Source organism: Jaculus jaculus, chromosome 4, assembly GCF_020740685.1.
Source record: "Jaculus jaculus isolate mJacJac1 chromosome 4, mJacJac1.mat.Y.cur, whole genome shotgun sequence".
Lineage (NCBI taxonomy): Eukaryota > Metazoa > Chordata > Mammalia > Rodentia > Dipodidae > Jaculus > Jaculus jaculus.
Window position 1 is genome coordinate 118,323,536 of NC_059105.1, and position 15,237 is coordinate 118,338,772.

Below are 15,237 nucleotides of genomic sequence, written 5' to 3' on the forward strand. Positions count from 1 at the left end.
CAAATAAATAAATAAAAAATTAAAAAAAAAAAAACACCACGCACTTCCCCACACAAGTGCAATAGTAAAGGGTTTGGATTCTCAAAACATCTCGGCTTCATTGCAATATCATTTCCAATGTGGTTCTTACCCTCTCTTGTTAGATTTTCTAGAGGTTTGTGGGGAGAAACAACCTAAACGGGAGATTCAGTCTGCCATGATTTGGGAGGGAAGAAGAATCACCTTACCCCATGAATGAATATGTCACCCACCTCATAAACATTCATAAAAACTTATTTAGAATCCATAACACAGAACCTACTGGGCTGCTTCCTCCCACTTTGGGACAGCTTGCTCAATCTATATGTGGACTGCTTGCTTTGCTAAATAAACTTCTGCTTGAACCATCTCAATTGAATTCTTTCCTTCAAGAAGACAAGAGTCAAGATACTCATACTAGCCGGGCGTGGTGGTGCACACCTTTAATCCCAGCACTTGGGAGGCAGAGGTAGGAGGACTGCCATGAGTTCAAGGCCACCCTGAGATGACAGAGTTAATTCCAGGTCAGCCTGGACCAGAGTGAGACCCTACCTCGAAAAACCAAAAGATACTCATACTATCACTGCTCTCCCCCCCCCACTCCAGGTTTGTAGGAATAAAGATGACTGAACTTTTGGGGGGAAATAAAAATATGTGATATAAATATGTGTATGTATATATATTTCCCCTAATATGTTTGTGAATGTAAAAGGTTATGCTACTCTTTGCCAATACTCAATACATGTAATATTTATGTCTAAATTCTTTTATGTCTATTGGATGCCAATTAGATTTCACAGTGAATTTTTTAGCTATTCAGTTTAGAATTATAATTCAAATTTAATAGCATGTATTTAAAATATTTTTATTAACTTATTTATTTATTTGAGATAAAGCAAAGTGAGAGAGAGGCAGATATAGAGAGAATGGGTGCACCAGGGCCTCCAGCCACCTCAAAAGACCTCCAGATGCATGTGCCATCTTCTGCATCTGGCTTATGTGGGTCCTAGGTAATCTATTCTAGGTCCTTCAGCTTTGCAGGTAAGCACCTTAAAGGCTCAGCCCAATAGCATGTATTTAGCCTTACTAAGTTTTGTTCTATACAAGGCTTTTCAAGCAACTATAATTTCACAGTGCAATGTTTTCATGAAAGGCAATGTATGGACTCCCCATTACATACTTCTTCCTGTTAATGCTTTTCTACTTGGGGAATTACCCAAATCACTGACAGACAAATTTGTCTCTAAATGTTCAAGTCGACCTCCCCAAAATATCACCTCCACATCTCAATCCTTGTTAAGACTGGTGAGATAACCGAATCAAGGGGCAAGTTACATGTAATGGAACAATTAATAAACTGCCATGAGAAAACTGTGAGGATAAAAGTTAGTGTGCCTCTAATAAGCATAAGCAGTGACTTAGGTGACATTGGTACAAAAGTGCATTTATCACAACTGTCTCCTCTTGTAATAAAGCATGGTAGATAAAAGATTTAAAAAAATCATATAAAGAATCAGGCATATTCTTTAAGTTGGTTACTATCTGCTAATCTTCTCTAAGAGAAAGTGGCTGATAGGACACTGATAAACTTAAAATTCAACAATATTGAAGGAAGATATAGATCACCTAAGAATTTAAAACTTCCTGAGCTATTAATGCACTAAACTAGGTTCCCTTTACAAATGCCATTTCCTTTATTAACAGTGAGCCTGAGTTAAGTTCTTGATTTTTAAAAATGGAATGAGTTCTTCAGTTTTTAAACAACATATGCAAAGAACACATAATCAATCAGATTCAAAGGCAAGTTTTCCAATATAATTCAGAGAAAATAGTTGAGACTTCAAATTGCTTCCCTCTACACAGTAAGTTTGTACATTGCCCTTTATGACTTTCCATTTTTGCCCCTCACTTGCTCATCCAAATTTCAGGGATATCTGATCAATTAACAAGATATGAATTAAAGAAAACCATTCGTAGTTAGTTCGTCAGGTGATAAGCATTTTCTATGGTACTTAGGAAAGTGACTGGCTTCATGTGAAATATACATAAGAGAAATCTGTTTTTGCTCACCCACAGTTTCCTGGTCCCTCCTTGCTGACCCGTTGGGAGTTCTAGGTGAAGGTCTCCACCACTAGAATACATTTCTACAACCTAGGATAAAGAATATGTGACAGTTACAATCAAAACCAGATTCTCAATTCAAGTCACTTGCCAAAACAGAAATGCCTGGCATCCTGATTGCTTATCAGAAAAAAATACATAAATGTTTATAGCTACTAATGTCTCTCATTATCTGTATAAGCAAGTGTATTTCTAATTAAAACAAGGTAACATTGAAAATTAAACTCAGAAGTGGTATAGTTGCTTTGGATATTTAGATTCTAAAAGCAATGAAACAATTTTCTTTTTTCAAAATAAAATAATTTGTGTAATTTTTTTTTTTTTTTGAAGTAGGGTCTCAACTGTAACTCACTCTGTAGTCCCAGACTGGTCTTGAACTCATGGCAATCCATCTACTAGTGCTGGGATTAAACGAATGTGTCACCAGGTCCAGCTCAGAAATTTAAATTTTAAGACCAAGTTTTAAATTTAACACTTGGGCAAGTAAAGGCAGAAGGATCACAAGTTCAAGATTATCTTTAGCTACATACAGAATTTGAGTCTTGCCTGGGCTACATAAAACTGTCTCAAACACACGCATGCGTGCACATACACACGAGATACACTCTAGTGGTGGTTCTAATAACTAGCATGAAATAGTGAAAAGACAGTAAAGATAGTGTTCTGAGATAGATCCACCAGTACAAATGAAGTATCAATATATCTACAATGTAGTTCACTGGTAGACTGTTTGTCTGGTATATACAAGGTCCTGGGTTTGAATCCCAGCATCATACACAGAAAGAGGTTTTTTTGAGGAGATGGAGAGAGGCTGGTTAGTGGGCAGTGGGGTACTACTGGATTTGAGGTATAACTTCTCATGCTGTACAGTGAAGAAAGTTTCAGTATAGTTGGCTACAACTAATTGGATATTTTAGAGTAGGTAGTAGAGAGGATCTTAAAAGTTTCTAGCACAAAGCAATCTGAGTTTACAGATGAGCCTGATCTGTGCACTACACATTGTATACACATATTGACATGTCATACTGTGCCTCATAAATATGCACAATCACTGTGTCTCAAAACAAGAACAAAATATAAAAATATCTGGTTTCTACTGGTTGCAAAATCACAATATTCGTGGTTCTATGGCTTGTGCTTACAATTTTTTTTTTTTTTTTTTTTTCCGAGGTAGGGTCTCCCTCTGGCTCAGGCTGACCTGGAATTCACTATGTAGTCTCAGGGTGGCCTCGAACTCACAGCGATCCTCCTACCTCTGCCTCCCGAGTGCTGGGATTAAAGGTGTGCGCCACCACGCCCGGCATGCTTACAATTTTTTAATTGGTTTTACTGATGCATAATACATAATACGTATTTATATTGCACAACTTGAGAATTTCTGATATTTGTATGTAGGCAGGAAGCAATCACTACAATTAAGATATTAAATATACCCATGCTCCAAAAATTTCCTTGTTCTCTTTGTAACCTACTCATCTCTGTGTTGCCTCCTGTTCCCAGGCAGCCACAGATCTCTGTCACTGTAGATTCATCTGTATTTTCTTTTCACTACTTATTTACTTATTTATTTGAGAGAGGTTAATTGGGGGTTGGAGACTTAGGTGTGCCAGGGCTTCTTGCCACTGTAAATGAACACCAGGTGCATGCACCATTTTGTGCATCTGGCTTTACATTAGGTACTGAGGAATTGAATCCAGGCCATCAAGCTTTGCAAACAAGTGCCTTTAACTGCTGAGCCACCTCCCAGCCTTCAATTGTATTTTATAGAGGTTTATGTAAAAAGGATAGAGTACACACTCTTATGTCTGGGTTTTTCTACACCATGTAATTACTTTGAGATTCATCATGTTGTGTATATTCATACTTCATTTCTTTTCTCTTTTATGGTCATATCAGTTTGCTTTTGTTTTGTTTTCAAATTTTGAGAAAGGCTTTCAATATATCTATGCTGGCCTCAAACTCACAATTCTTCTATTGCTGACTCCCAAATGCTAGGAATTAGAGGTGCCACAGTGCCACCATGCCTGGTGCTGTAGCAAAGTTTCTTAAGCATTCACATACTGATGGAGGTCTGGGTTGCAGTCAGTGTCTAGCTATGGGAGATAAGTTACCATGGATGCAAGTACAAGCCTTGGCGTGGATATCTGCTTTCATTTCTTTTGGATAAGTATTATGAACAGAATGAGTCATACGGCCAAAGGCCAAAGACTTTCCTTTAAAGGCAGATATCTCTAGTTCTTGAGAAAGAAAGAATATATTTAATTAACTTAATCAGGGCAAAGTGGTGGAAAACTTTCTCTTGTTTTAATACAAAAAGTTCTCTAGATAGGAATAAAGAAAGGACAAAAGCAAGAAAAATTCACAATATTTTAGTATAAGCTTAAAAGGTTTTATTTTCTCTTTTTGGCATTTGATGCTGTAAAACTAATGCATATTACAAAGATTGATGAGCTAAGATTTTCCTGAGTTATAATACTTACTTCTTCATGTATTATAGTTTTTTTTTTTTTTTGCAAGGCAGGGTCTCACTCTAGCCCAGGTTGACCTGGAATTCACTATGTAGTCTCTCAAGCTGGCCTCAAACTCATGGCAATCCTCCTACTTCTGCCTTCCAAGTGTTGGGACTAAAGGCATGTACCACCATGCCCAGCTCTTTTTTTCTATGATATTTATTAATAATTGTGACTTTGCGGTAAAATGTCTCCTGCAGGTTCATGTGTTTGAATACTTGGTCTCCAGATGGTGACTGTTTGGGAAGGTTATGAAACCTTTAGGAGGCATAGCCTTGTCATAGGAAGTGGGTCACTGGAGCAGGCCTGAGGTGTTATATCCTGACCTCATTTCCTATTTGTCCTCTCTTCCCAATTCTGGATGCAAAGTGACCAGCCTACTGCCTGCTGCTGCTGCCATGCCTTCCCCACCATGGTGGGATATATCCCCTTGAACCTGTGAGCCAGAAGAAACTTTCCTTCCTTAAGCTGCTTCTGGTCAAGTATGTGGTCATGGCAATGAACAAAGTAAGTAACAGGATAATAGCACCCTATAAGTGATGAGGAGCTTGCAGAACATTTCCTAAAAGTTAGAAAACATCACATATCATTACACTAAATCTCTCAAGATGCCAAGGAAAAAAGCACAATGTTTGGAAACAGAAGGTTACTACTGATGATAGGGGAAATGAATGGCAAAGTGAGAAACTACATCACCAAATCAAAGGAAGGATGACAGCATCAAGGATCATGGTTTAGTTCTGCTTCATTTGCCCTAATTTGAAAAAGGGGGAAAGCCCCCAAATAATACACACATTTGTATAACCCTCTTAACATATATTTACTTGTGTGCCACATTTATCCAAAAGCACAAAATGATCTGAAAGGACATGAGAAAAGGCTCTGGATTAAAGTTGTGTTGTCTAGATAATTAATAATATAATATGTACTATATATAATATATATAACTAATGTAATAGGCATCAGCTACATGTGGCCATTTAAATTGAAACTAGTTGAGAAAAAATGAAATTAGATGTTTAGTTTTTCTGTCACATACACACCAATTCAAGTTTTTTTTGTTTTTGCTTTTCTTTTTTGGTTTTTCAAGGTAGGGTTTCACTCTAATCCAGGATGACCTGGAATTCACTATTCAGTCTCAGGGTGGACTCGAACTCATGGTGATCCTCCTACCTCTGCCTCCTGAGTGCTGGGATTAAAGGCGTGCGCCACCACGCGTAGCTGATTCAAGTTTTTAATTGTAACCTGTTGCTAGTAGCTATTAAAGTGGACAGAGCATATGTAAAATTCTTTCAGCATAACAGAAAGTGATGAACAGCACTGACCGTAGGCAGTTCAGGAGGACTTCTGCCTCATTCATGCATGACTGCTGAATGTTGAATTGTCAATACTCATGTGCTTGTATTATATAGTCAACAAAACAGATACATTTCCTTAAATTTAAGGATAGGACTAATGACATAGCTTAACATATAACAAAAGTGTTAAGTTCAAAGTAGACTCTTAGATAATATATTTATATTGGCACTATGAAGGCAAGTTGGGTTGTAGTGAGATATTTGTGTTTGCATATACAAATGATCCTTAGCACTAAGAAATAAAATATTACTTGTAAACAACTAGAGAAACTGAACTCAAAGACATAACTGTTTGGGAAGATACATTAACTAACACAAAATCTTAGAAAAATGGGCTATTTAAACAACTGTAGATTAACCCAAACTTCTTCAATACATCTATATAATGCTATTGCTTTGAATAGTTTTAGGAACTGTAACCAAACAGGATTTCATGCTAAGCACTAATTTCCACCAAAATGAGGTTTAATCAAAATCATACTGATAAACTCACCTGTAAAGGCTCACTGTGAGGGTTGTGTATATTTATTATGGGCGAGAAACTGCTATTCACAGGGACTCTGGCCCCAAGGAATGGCCTCAACCGATATGGATTTGGAACTCCAACACCAAATACCTATTTCAAAGAAAAAAAAAAGACTTTGGCATTGTTTTTATAAGTAGCATTTTTATAGTTACAGTTCTGCTTGATTTGTGGAGACCAGTAAATTTAATCTTAACATAAAAAACACTAACAATCTTTTTTTAGAACTTTATTTGGTCACTCAGTTATTCTGTATGTCCATATGGAATGATTCCTATAACATATTAGAAATATATTGGAAGTGTTAATAGTCCTTCATGAAATCATGGAATTAGAAAAAGAAAACAGGAAATCAAAAGATGTCCATGGTTCAGACAATGGTCATCATCCCATGCTCAGCCCCAGTGGAAAATAACAGAAGGCCCTAGGTTGACTGAACAGGGAGAGCCAATTATTCTGATGAGAAGTACCTATAATGATGTGCTAGGTACCAACATATACAGTGATGAACAATTTAGTAGTGAACATGTTAAATAATGTGCCTATATTCATGAAGTTTACATTCTAATTACTGGGACAGAATAGATACAAAAACACTTCTATTATCCCTTGAGTTTATCAAGTGTGTTCTTAAAAGGTTGTCAACTAAGCTGACAATTAGGACTACAAATAAGATTTTCAGTTCTGGTTCTTACCTGGTAAGTGAATACCCCATGATTAGATGTGTTAATAAATAAAGTATTCTCTACATTTCCTACAACTCTTGCAAGAAAAACTACATCAAATGATGTATTTCCTCCTGGAAGAATTTTCTGAAAAAGAAAAGCAATAAAGTTAAATTGGCAAACAAAAAAATCAGATCATACTAACAAAAATTAGACAAAATTCTCTATAACAAACAACTCTTAGAATCATTTCCAGAAACTAACTAGCTAAGTTGTTATACAATGGAAGCAATTTTAAAAGCTGTCTTCATATTAATTGTCTACAACAGCTAAATGTCTAAAGCTCAGCATAACATTACCCTGGACTCTGCTCCTTCAAGGGGCACTAGGATGGAATGAAGTACCTAATTACAAGCACTTTGTTCCATGGTCAGACAATCCAGTAGGCCTTGAGCGGAAGCTGAGCTTTGTACATAGTAATATACTGTAAGCTGTAAAGCATGAGGTTATATTCCAAAATATAAACCCAGGTCACAATCCCCCTACTTCTTCCAGACATCCACACAAGGCACAAAATGTCCCTCCAATTTAAATTAGGAAAGAAGGCAGGAGACAAAGTATGTACAGGAACTCTTCTTTGCTATCTTCTGTAGACTAGGAAAGACATTATATACTCAGTAAAGGAAAATTTTATTACAATAAAACAATAGGGGCTATTCTATGAAGTTCAAGTCTAGGGCTTTAGTTTGCCTACAATAATGACTTAAAAAACAACATGCAAAGCCAACCTCTCTCATTGTAGCTATACACATATTTAAAATGATACCCAAATTATAGCTATACAGCATTGATCTGGCTTGATCTCAGGATGAATAAAGCTATAGAGAACATTTTTCCTTCATTACTGACTACAACCTCCCCCCAAATTTTACAGCATCATACTTTTCTTGAACCCATCAACCAATGGATTATCAATTAATCCAAAATTTAAAGACAACAAATTACTTCCAAGTAGAGATGGAATGTGAGTACTGGCTCATCTAGTTTCAGACAAATTTTTTTACACATTACTAAAGACTGAATGTGGGTTCCAGTGAAAACACAGAAATCCAGAAAGCTATAATAATTATGGAGTTCACACCTAATCTCAAATTCAAGAATAGACTTAGATTTGATAAACACACAGATAGTTTAGAATTCAACAACTTATTTCTAGATAACCCATTGGTCATTTTCATAGTCACAAGGTAAATAAATATTTTGAATTGATATTAAATGAAAATACAACATTAAACATTGTAGGCAGCAGTTGAAACATTGGAAGGAAATTTATCGTGCTACATGAATATTTTGAACATAAATGTCAAAATTAATAAATGTTTTGTTTTGAGAACTCAAAAAAAGAGTACATTAAATCCAAAGTAAGTAAAAAGTAAAATAATAAAGACAAGAGCAAAATTTGATGAAGCAGAAAATAACCACAACATAAATCAATAAAAATCAAAGCTTCAGAAGGTGCATAAAACTAATTTACGAACCCTATGTAGGGCTAGGGAGATGGATCAGTGTAAAGTGCCTTCTGTAAACCTCTGAGTAGCTGAGTTCAGATCCCCAGACTCCACATAAACTTGAATTGGGATCCTCAGACTCCAGGTAAAAGCTGCAATCACAGTGCACCTACTGTTGGAAGGGAGGAGACAAGAGAATTTCCAGAAGCTCCCCGATGGAGCAATGAACAAAGGCACAGTTCTTGCTTCAAAAACAAGGTGGAAGGCAAGGATCTACTGTTTAAACCTTAGCTGAGCTATCCTGGGCCAGAGAACAGGGCAAGGCCACAAGCCAGGGAGCCAAATTCACTCTGTCATAGCTCCAGGACATAAGGCAGTCCTGGAAAGCTGACAAGTGCAGGCAGGACATTGACCCAGCAGGAAGTAAACTCTGTTCTTTGTGCTTGGGAGCAGACCTTATCAATGGAGTTGATGGAGCCTGTGGTTGGTGGCTGGATGAATTTCTGGAGCTAGCCATCTGTCATAAGTCCCCGCTGTAGATAGAGCCTGAGAACTCTGAGGCTACAGCAGACCATTTGACATCCACAGCATTTTTCCTCCAGCAGGGCGGTGGATGCTTGCTGGGTTTTGGAAAGTATAAAGATAGTTGGAACTGTACAGATCTCAGTGATGTGATTGCCTCCTCTGCTGTCAACCCATTTGGGAAAGAGCCAGAGCCCTCAGGTAGAAGATTAGCCATCCCAGTGGGCATGACAGAATGTTAGCAAGTATGTGGGTGGAGAACCTGCCTAGCTGACAGACTAAAAAGCTAAGTGTGGGAAGCTACTAAAGTGAACACAGCTCTGCGGATAGTGGACATCTGTCCAGTACAGGCTACGGAGCAGCATGAACCATAGGAAAGAGTTCTAGAGCCCACTTGATCCTATGTCTACTGAATATATCTGGTGTTCTCTTGTCTTTTAGAAACCACTCCAACACTCTCTCATCTTCTTTCTTTTTCTGACTCTCTCTCCCCCTTGTCCTTGTTTTCCCTTTTTATTTTATTTTTATCATACTTTTAGTAGTATCTTTGCCTTGAGAACAGATGTACTCTTCCTATTGTTCTTCAGCTGGTTTCCTTGAGACAGAATCTCTATTGAACCTGGAGCTGTTGTTTTTGATCAAAATGGCTAACCAGTAAGTTCCAATGACTCTCCAGACTCCAACCCCCACAAGACTGGGTTAACAGGTATACGTGGCTACACCTAGCTTTTTTATAACATTGCTAGGGATCCAACTTGAGGTAGGAGTCTCAGTCTCTCATGCTTGCGTGGCAAGTTCTCTTACCCACTAAGCCATGTTCCTAGTCCCGACTTTATTGTATTTGTAAAAATCTTTCAGTTTTTAAAAATAACTTTTTTTTTCTCATTTATTTATTTATTTATTTTTTAAAAAATATATCCCATGGTAATTCCCTCCCTCCCCACCCCCACACTTTCCCATTTGAAATTCCATTCTCCATCATATTATCTCCCCATTACAATCATTGTAATTACATATATACAATATCAACCTATTAAGTATCCTCCTCCCTTCCTTTCTCCACCCTTTATGTCTCCTTTTCAACTTACTGGCCTCTGCTACTAAGTATTTTCATTCTCACACAGAAGCCCAGTCATCTGTAGCTAGGATCCAAATATGAGAGAGAACATGTGGCACTTGGCTTTCTGGGCCTGGGTTACCTGACTTAGTATAATACTTTCCAGGTCCATCCATTTTTCTGCAAATTTCATAACTTCATTTTTCTTTACCGCTGAGTAGAACTCCATTGTATAAATGTACCACATCTTCATTATCCACTCATCTGTTGAGGGACATCTAGGCTGGTTCCATTTCCCAGCTATTATAAATTGAGCAGCAATAAACATGGTTGAGCATGTACTTCTAAGGAAATGAGATGAGTCCTTTGGATATATGCCTAGGAGTGCTATAGCTGGGTCATATGGTAGATCAATCTCTAGCTGCTTTAGGAACCTCCACACTGTTTTCCACAATGGCTGGACCAGATTGCATTCCCACCAGTAGTGCAGAAGGGTTCCTTTTTTTCCACATCCCCGCCAACATTTATGATCATTTGTTTTCATGATGGTGGCCAATCTGACAGGAGTGAGATGGAATCTCAATGTAGTTTGAATCTGCATTTCCCTGATGACTAGTGACATAGAACATTTTTTTAGATGCTTATATGCCATTCGTATTTCTTCCTTTGAGAACTCTCTATTTAGCTCCATAGCCCATTTTTTGATTGGCTTGTTTGATCCCTTATTATTTAACTTTTTGAGTTCTTTGTATATCCTAGATATTAATCCTCTATCAGATATATAGCTGGCGAAGACTTTTTCCCATTCTGTAGGTTGCCTCTTTGCTTTTAAAAATAACTTTTATTCCCCTCCATACAGTTAGCTACTTTTGTTTGCATATTTTTAAAAAATTTTTTTTGAGGTAGGGTTTCACTCTAGCCCAGGCTGACCTTATCAAGGAAATTCACTATGTAGAGGGTGGCCTCAATCTCATGGCAATCCTCTGCCTCCTGAGTACTAGGATTAAAGGTGTGCGCCACCATGCCCAGCTTGATGGCTTATTTTAAAAATTATTGGGAAACCTTATTTTTTTTTCTGAGACTATTTTTCAATGAACATTTACTTTCAGCAAAGAAGCAGAAAAATCAGCATTCAAATTCAGTGGCCTTTCTATAAACCAATAATGAACTTTTCAAGTGCTGTGAATGTTGTCCTTTGGGCAAAACATGGCCATTACTGCCTTGATTACTCTGAGATCCTTTTAAGACTGGGCCCAGTAACATTCCCTCATGTCCTGCGGTATAGTCAACGGGATTACAAAATGGCTAATGAGGTGATGCATAAGACCTTTTCCTTCCCCAAGGATACGTAAGTGTTTATCAATGGGGATGAAGGGGTTCTTCATTGGTGGTATAACTTTGCTTAAGATGTCCATGCTCCTATAAGTACCCACTACCCTGTGCTTTGTAAGTTATCCTAATTAAACTCATTGGTTCACCAAGGTAGACTTGGGTGGAACTGTTATTTGGTCTGCCAGTGATGCCTTATGTGGGGTAGATAGGTGTTTGTTCACATCTCTTTGGTAAAAGTTAAGACACCAAGAAAATTAGAATCCCACCCATAATAGCTCATAAAACCACAAAAAATCATAATTAAAACAAACTAGGAATAAACATAACCTAGGAAGTACAAGCTTTCTACAGTGAAAACTTCATTCATTTATTTATTTATTTTGAGACAAGCCCAACAGACTGGCTTTTTTTATATGAGGGAGAGAGAGAGAGAGAGAGAGAGAGAGAGAGACAGACAGACAGACAGACACACAGGCACTTGGCATGCCAGGGCTTCCAGCCACTGCAGCTGAATTCCAGATGAGTGTGCCACCTTGTGCACATGTGTGACCTTGCACATTTGTGCCACCTTGTGAGTCTGGCTTATGTGAAACCAGGAGAGTTGAACATAGTTCCTTAGGCTTCACAGGCAAGCTCCTTAACTACTAAGACATATCTCTCACCCTACAGTGAAAACTTTAAACCCTTGAAGAAACTAGAAGATAAAAAGACCTCCCAGGCTTATAGGTTGCCAAAATTAATACTGTGAAAGAAATTATACTACCAAAAATAATCTACCAAAAGCAAATTCAACACAATCTTCATCAAAATTCCAATGATATTCTTCACTGAATTAGGAAACAAACAAACAAAAACACAAAAGAAAAAAACAAAGAACAATCTTAACATTCACATGGAAGTACAAAAGACCTTAAATTATACTACAAAGCCATAGTCACAAAAATGGCATGACAGTAGCAGAAAAAATAGACACATAGACTATTTAAATGAAATAAAAGACCCAGAAATAAACTCATACAACTAAAGCTAGCTAATCCCTTTAACAAAGGCCTTAAAAATACACTAGAAAAAAACCTGCTCAACAAATAGTGCTAAGAAAACTGGATATCCACATGTAAAACATGAAACTAGACCCAGATCTCTCACCGGCCACAAAAGTCAAATGGATCAGGGACTTTCATGTAAGACTGAGCAATCTCTCCTGAACCCTGGCTATCTATCTTCTTTAAAGTTAAATCTAAATAATCGGAATCTACATTTTAATAGGTATAAATATTTTCACTACTTAATTCTGCCTACTGGCAGCAGAGTATATGCTCATTTCAACTTATCTGATCTGACACACAGTTTGTCTTTTCAAGAATTTTCAGGAAAAGCATTCTCTATATAAAGTTCATCTGTAGAAATACGTTTCTGGGAAGAGTCTACTTCAGAAATGTCAAATTGGTAGTACAGAGCTTATGAAACTTGATCTAAATTATAATTCATTTTCAATGTGTAAAAATTGGAAGATACATAAAGTTTTTATTTGTTACTCTCCTTAAAGAAGTCTGAATTGCACATGGATTTCCAACTCCTACTTAGCTGCCACTAACTGATGCCAAACTGCAGCTGATCCTTCAATCGCCCACATGCTTTCCAGGGCACCCCTAGGCTTGCTGCCCTCATCTGTTTACCTAGTCCAGTAACAAGCTGTGTTTATAACTAACTCTTAGTCCAGGCTCTGTATTGTGATAGCACTGAAAGAAAGGTAAAAATCCTGACTTCAACCCAGGCGATGCTTTAATGTTTAGAAAAAGCAAAGCATTAGCAAAATGAGTCAACAAGTTAAAAATAATTTATTTTAATGTAGTGCAGTTGTGAACTATGTTTGGACTGTTTCCATTTTTACTTGCCCTCTAACCTAGTATGTCTGCATACTGGCAATAACTGAAAGCTAGCAAAGTTCCATTTATATGTATACATATATAATCATGTATGTAGCTAATAATGGTGTGATATATTACAAATCACTGGGTATACCGACAGAATGCTTAACCTTGGCTCTTGTAATTCATAACTGCAGTTAAGCTTTCTGGGATTCAGCTCTGAATTTGTATATACAGATCTTTTCCAGTATTAGAATCTTTTTTTTTTTAAATTTAAGATCATTGACACATTTATACAAATTGTAAAAATATCTTTTAGGAAACAACAAAGAATAACTCAAGGAAATTTTATTTTTAGAAAAGGAATACTTTCCAGGAGCACCAAAGAACTTAAACTTTTATTACCAAAAGTCATATGCTGACCTTGAAATCCTTAATTCATAAAATACTTCCAAACTGACAAACAAAAGCTATGATATGGCTACTTTTAAATCTTGTAAGTTGGTACCTAACAATAATATATGATGAAACATAAATTTAGAAAGGAGAAATGTAAAAATCTAAGCCACTAATTATAAAATTAATGTGGTAACCAGTATTTCATGTGCTTTAGAAACATGTTCTCTCATCATCCCTCAGGAGTCAGTGAAGCCCCTGGAGAGGTGAAATTAAGTTCCACCTATTTACTTTGTTCTAATATTTCCCATTTAGTTTTAATAACTATTTTAGAAACCTATACATTAAAACTTAATGTATTATCTGAAATTCAAATTTTACTTCTGATCCAATTTCCTATTTTTGATAAGAAAAAAGCATTCTTCCTTTAGTAATACTACCTACAAGAATTGTAAATAAAAATTTAGAGGATTCTTGTAGTATACTACAGAATCCTAAAATGGCCGAGATACCCTGCCATAAACCTGATGAGGTTCCATGCTTGTGGCTGTTTATAAAACATAGGAAAGGGATTTTGCAGATGTAATTAAGGTTAGCAATCAACTGACCTTGAGCTAATGGAAAGGGAGACCAGCTAGGTGATCTTGATCCAATGCTGTCAGCTCACTCCACTAGTACAGAAGAGGAAGCCAGAGGTCTTTGAAGTGGGGGGAAAATGACCCTTTGCTGCTGGCTTAGAGGAACTTTGTGGGTGCATCAAGCTGACAGAGGGCCTAGTCAAGAGCCAGTGATGAACTGGAGACCTCAGTTCTTTTTTTTTGGACGGGCGGGGCGTGTTTATTCTGATAGGAAAGACTACTCCCTAGGAATTTTAACAAACAAGAACATTTTGCTGGGAGAACAAGACACTAGAATACAAAATTACAAGTGTTTTAACTCCAGGTCTGTCCCCAGCTCCGCCAAGAAGCAAGTGGAAAGACAGTTGAAGCAAACGGGCAATTCTGTAAAACTAGACTTAGAAACCCCTACAAATGTGATTAAAATCTAAAACTTGTTTTGCTTTAAAAAATTTAATATAACAAAAGGCCTGCTTTAGTGACATGCTAAAATCCCACCAAAAAATAACCCCAACACCCCCTTGTCAGTAACAAAGTTGACCAGCCAACACATACTTCTAAACCCACGTGTGGACAAGTGCGTGTGTGTCTTCTAGAGTTAGACACGGGGCTCAGAGACTGCAAGTAATGTGTACCTATCACCTGCAAAAAATGGACAGGGAAATCCTGGTAAAATGAGGAGCAGCCCCAAATAACCAATTTTTCTAGTACTATGCTCCCTACTGCTACTTCGTTTACTTAC

General features: G+C 37.2%; 1 protein-coding gene across 1 annotated transcript in view; it reads right to left on the reverse strand.

Annotated features, from left to right (window-relative positions):
* Tmem131 (transmembrane protein 131) overlaps window positions 1–15,237 on the reverse strand; it is a 197,345-nt gene that overhangs the window by 71,356 nt on the left and 110,752 nt on the right. Inside the window, exons 6-8 of the mRNA XM_004669801.2 lie at window positions 7,226–7,342; window positions 6,501–6,623; window positions 2,089–2,169 (exon numbers count right to left, since the gene is read on the reverse strand). Coding sequence (XP_004669858.2) covers window positions 2,089–2,169; window positions 6,501–6,623; window positions 7,226–7,342 — 321 coding nt within the window. The remainder of the gene's footprint in view (window positions 1–2,088; window positions 2,170–6,500; window positions 6,624–7,225; window positions 7,343–15,237) is intronic.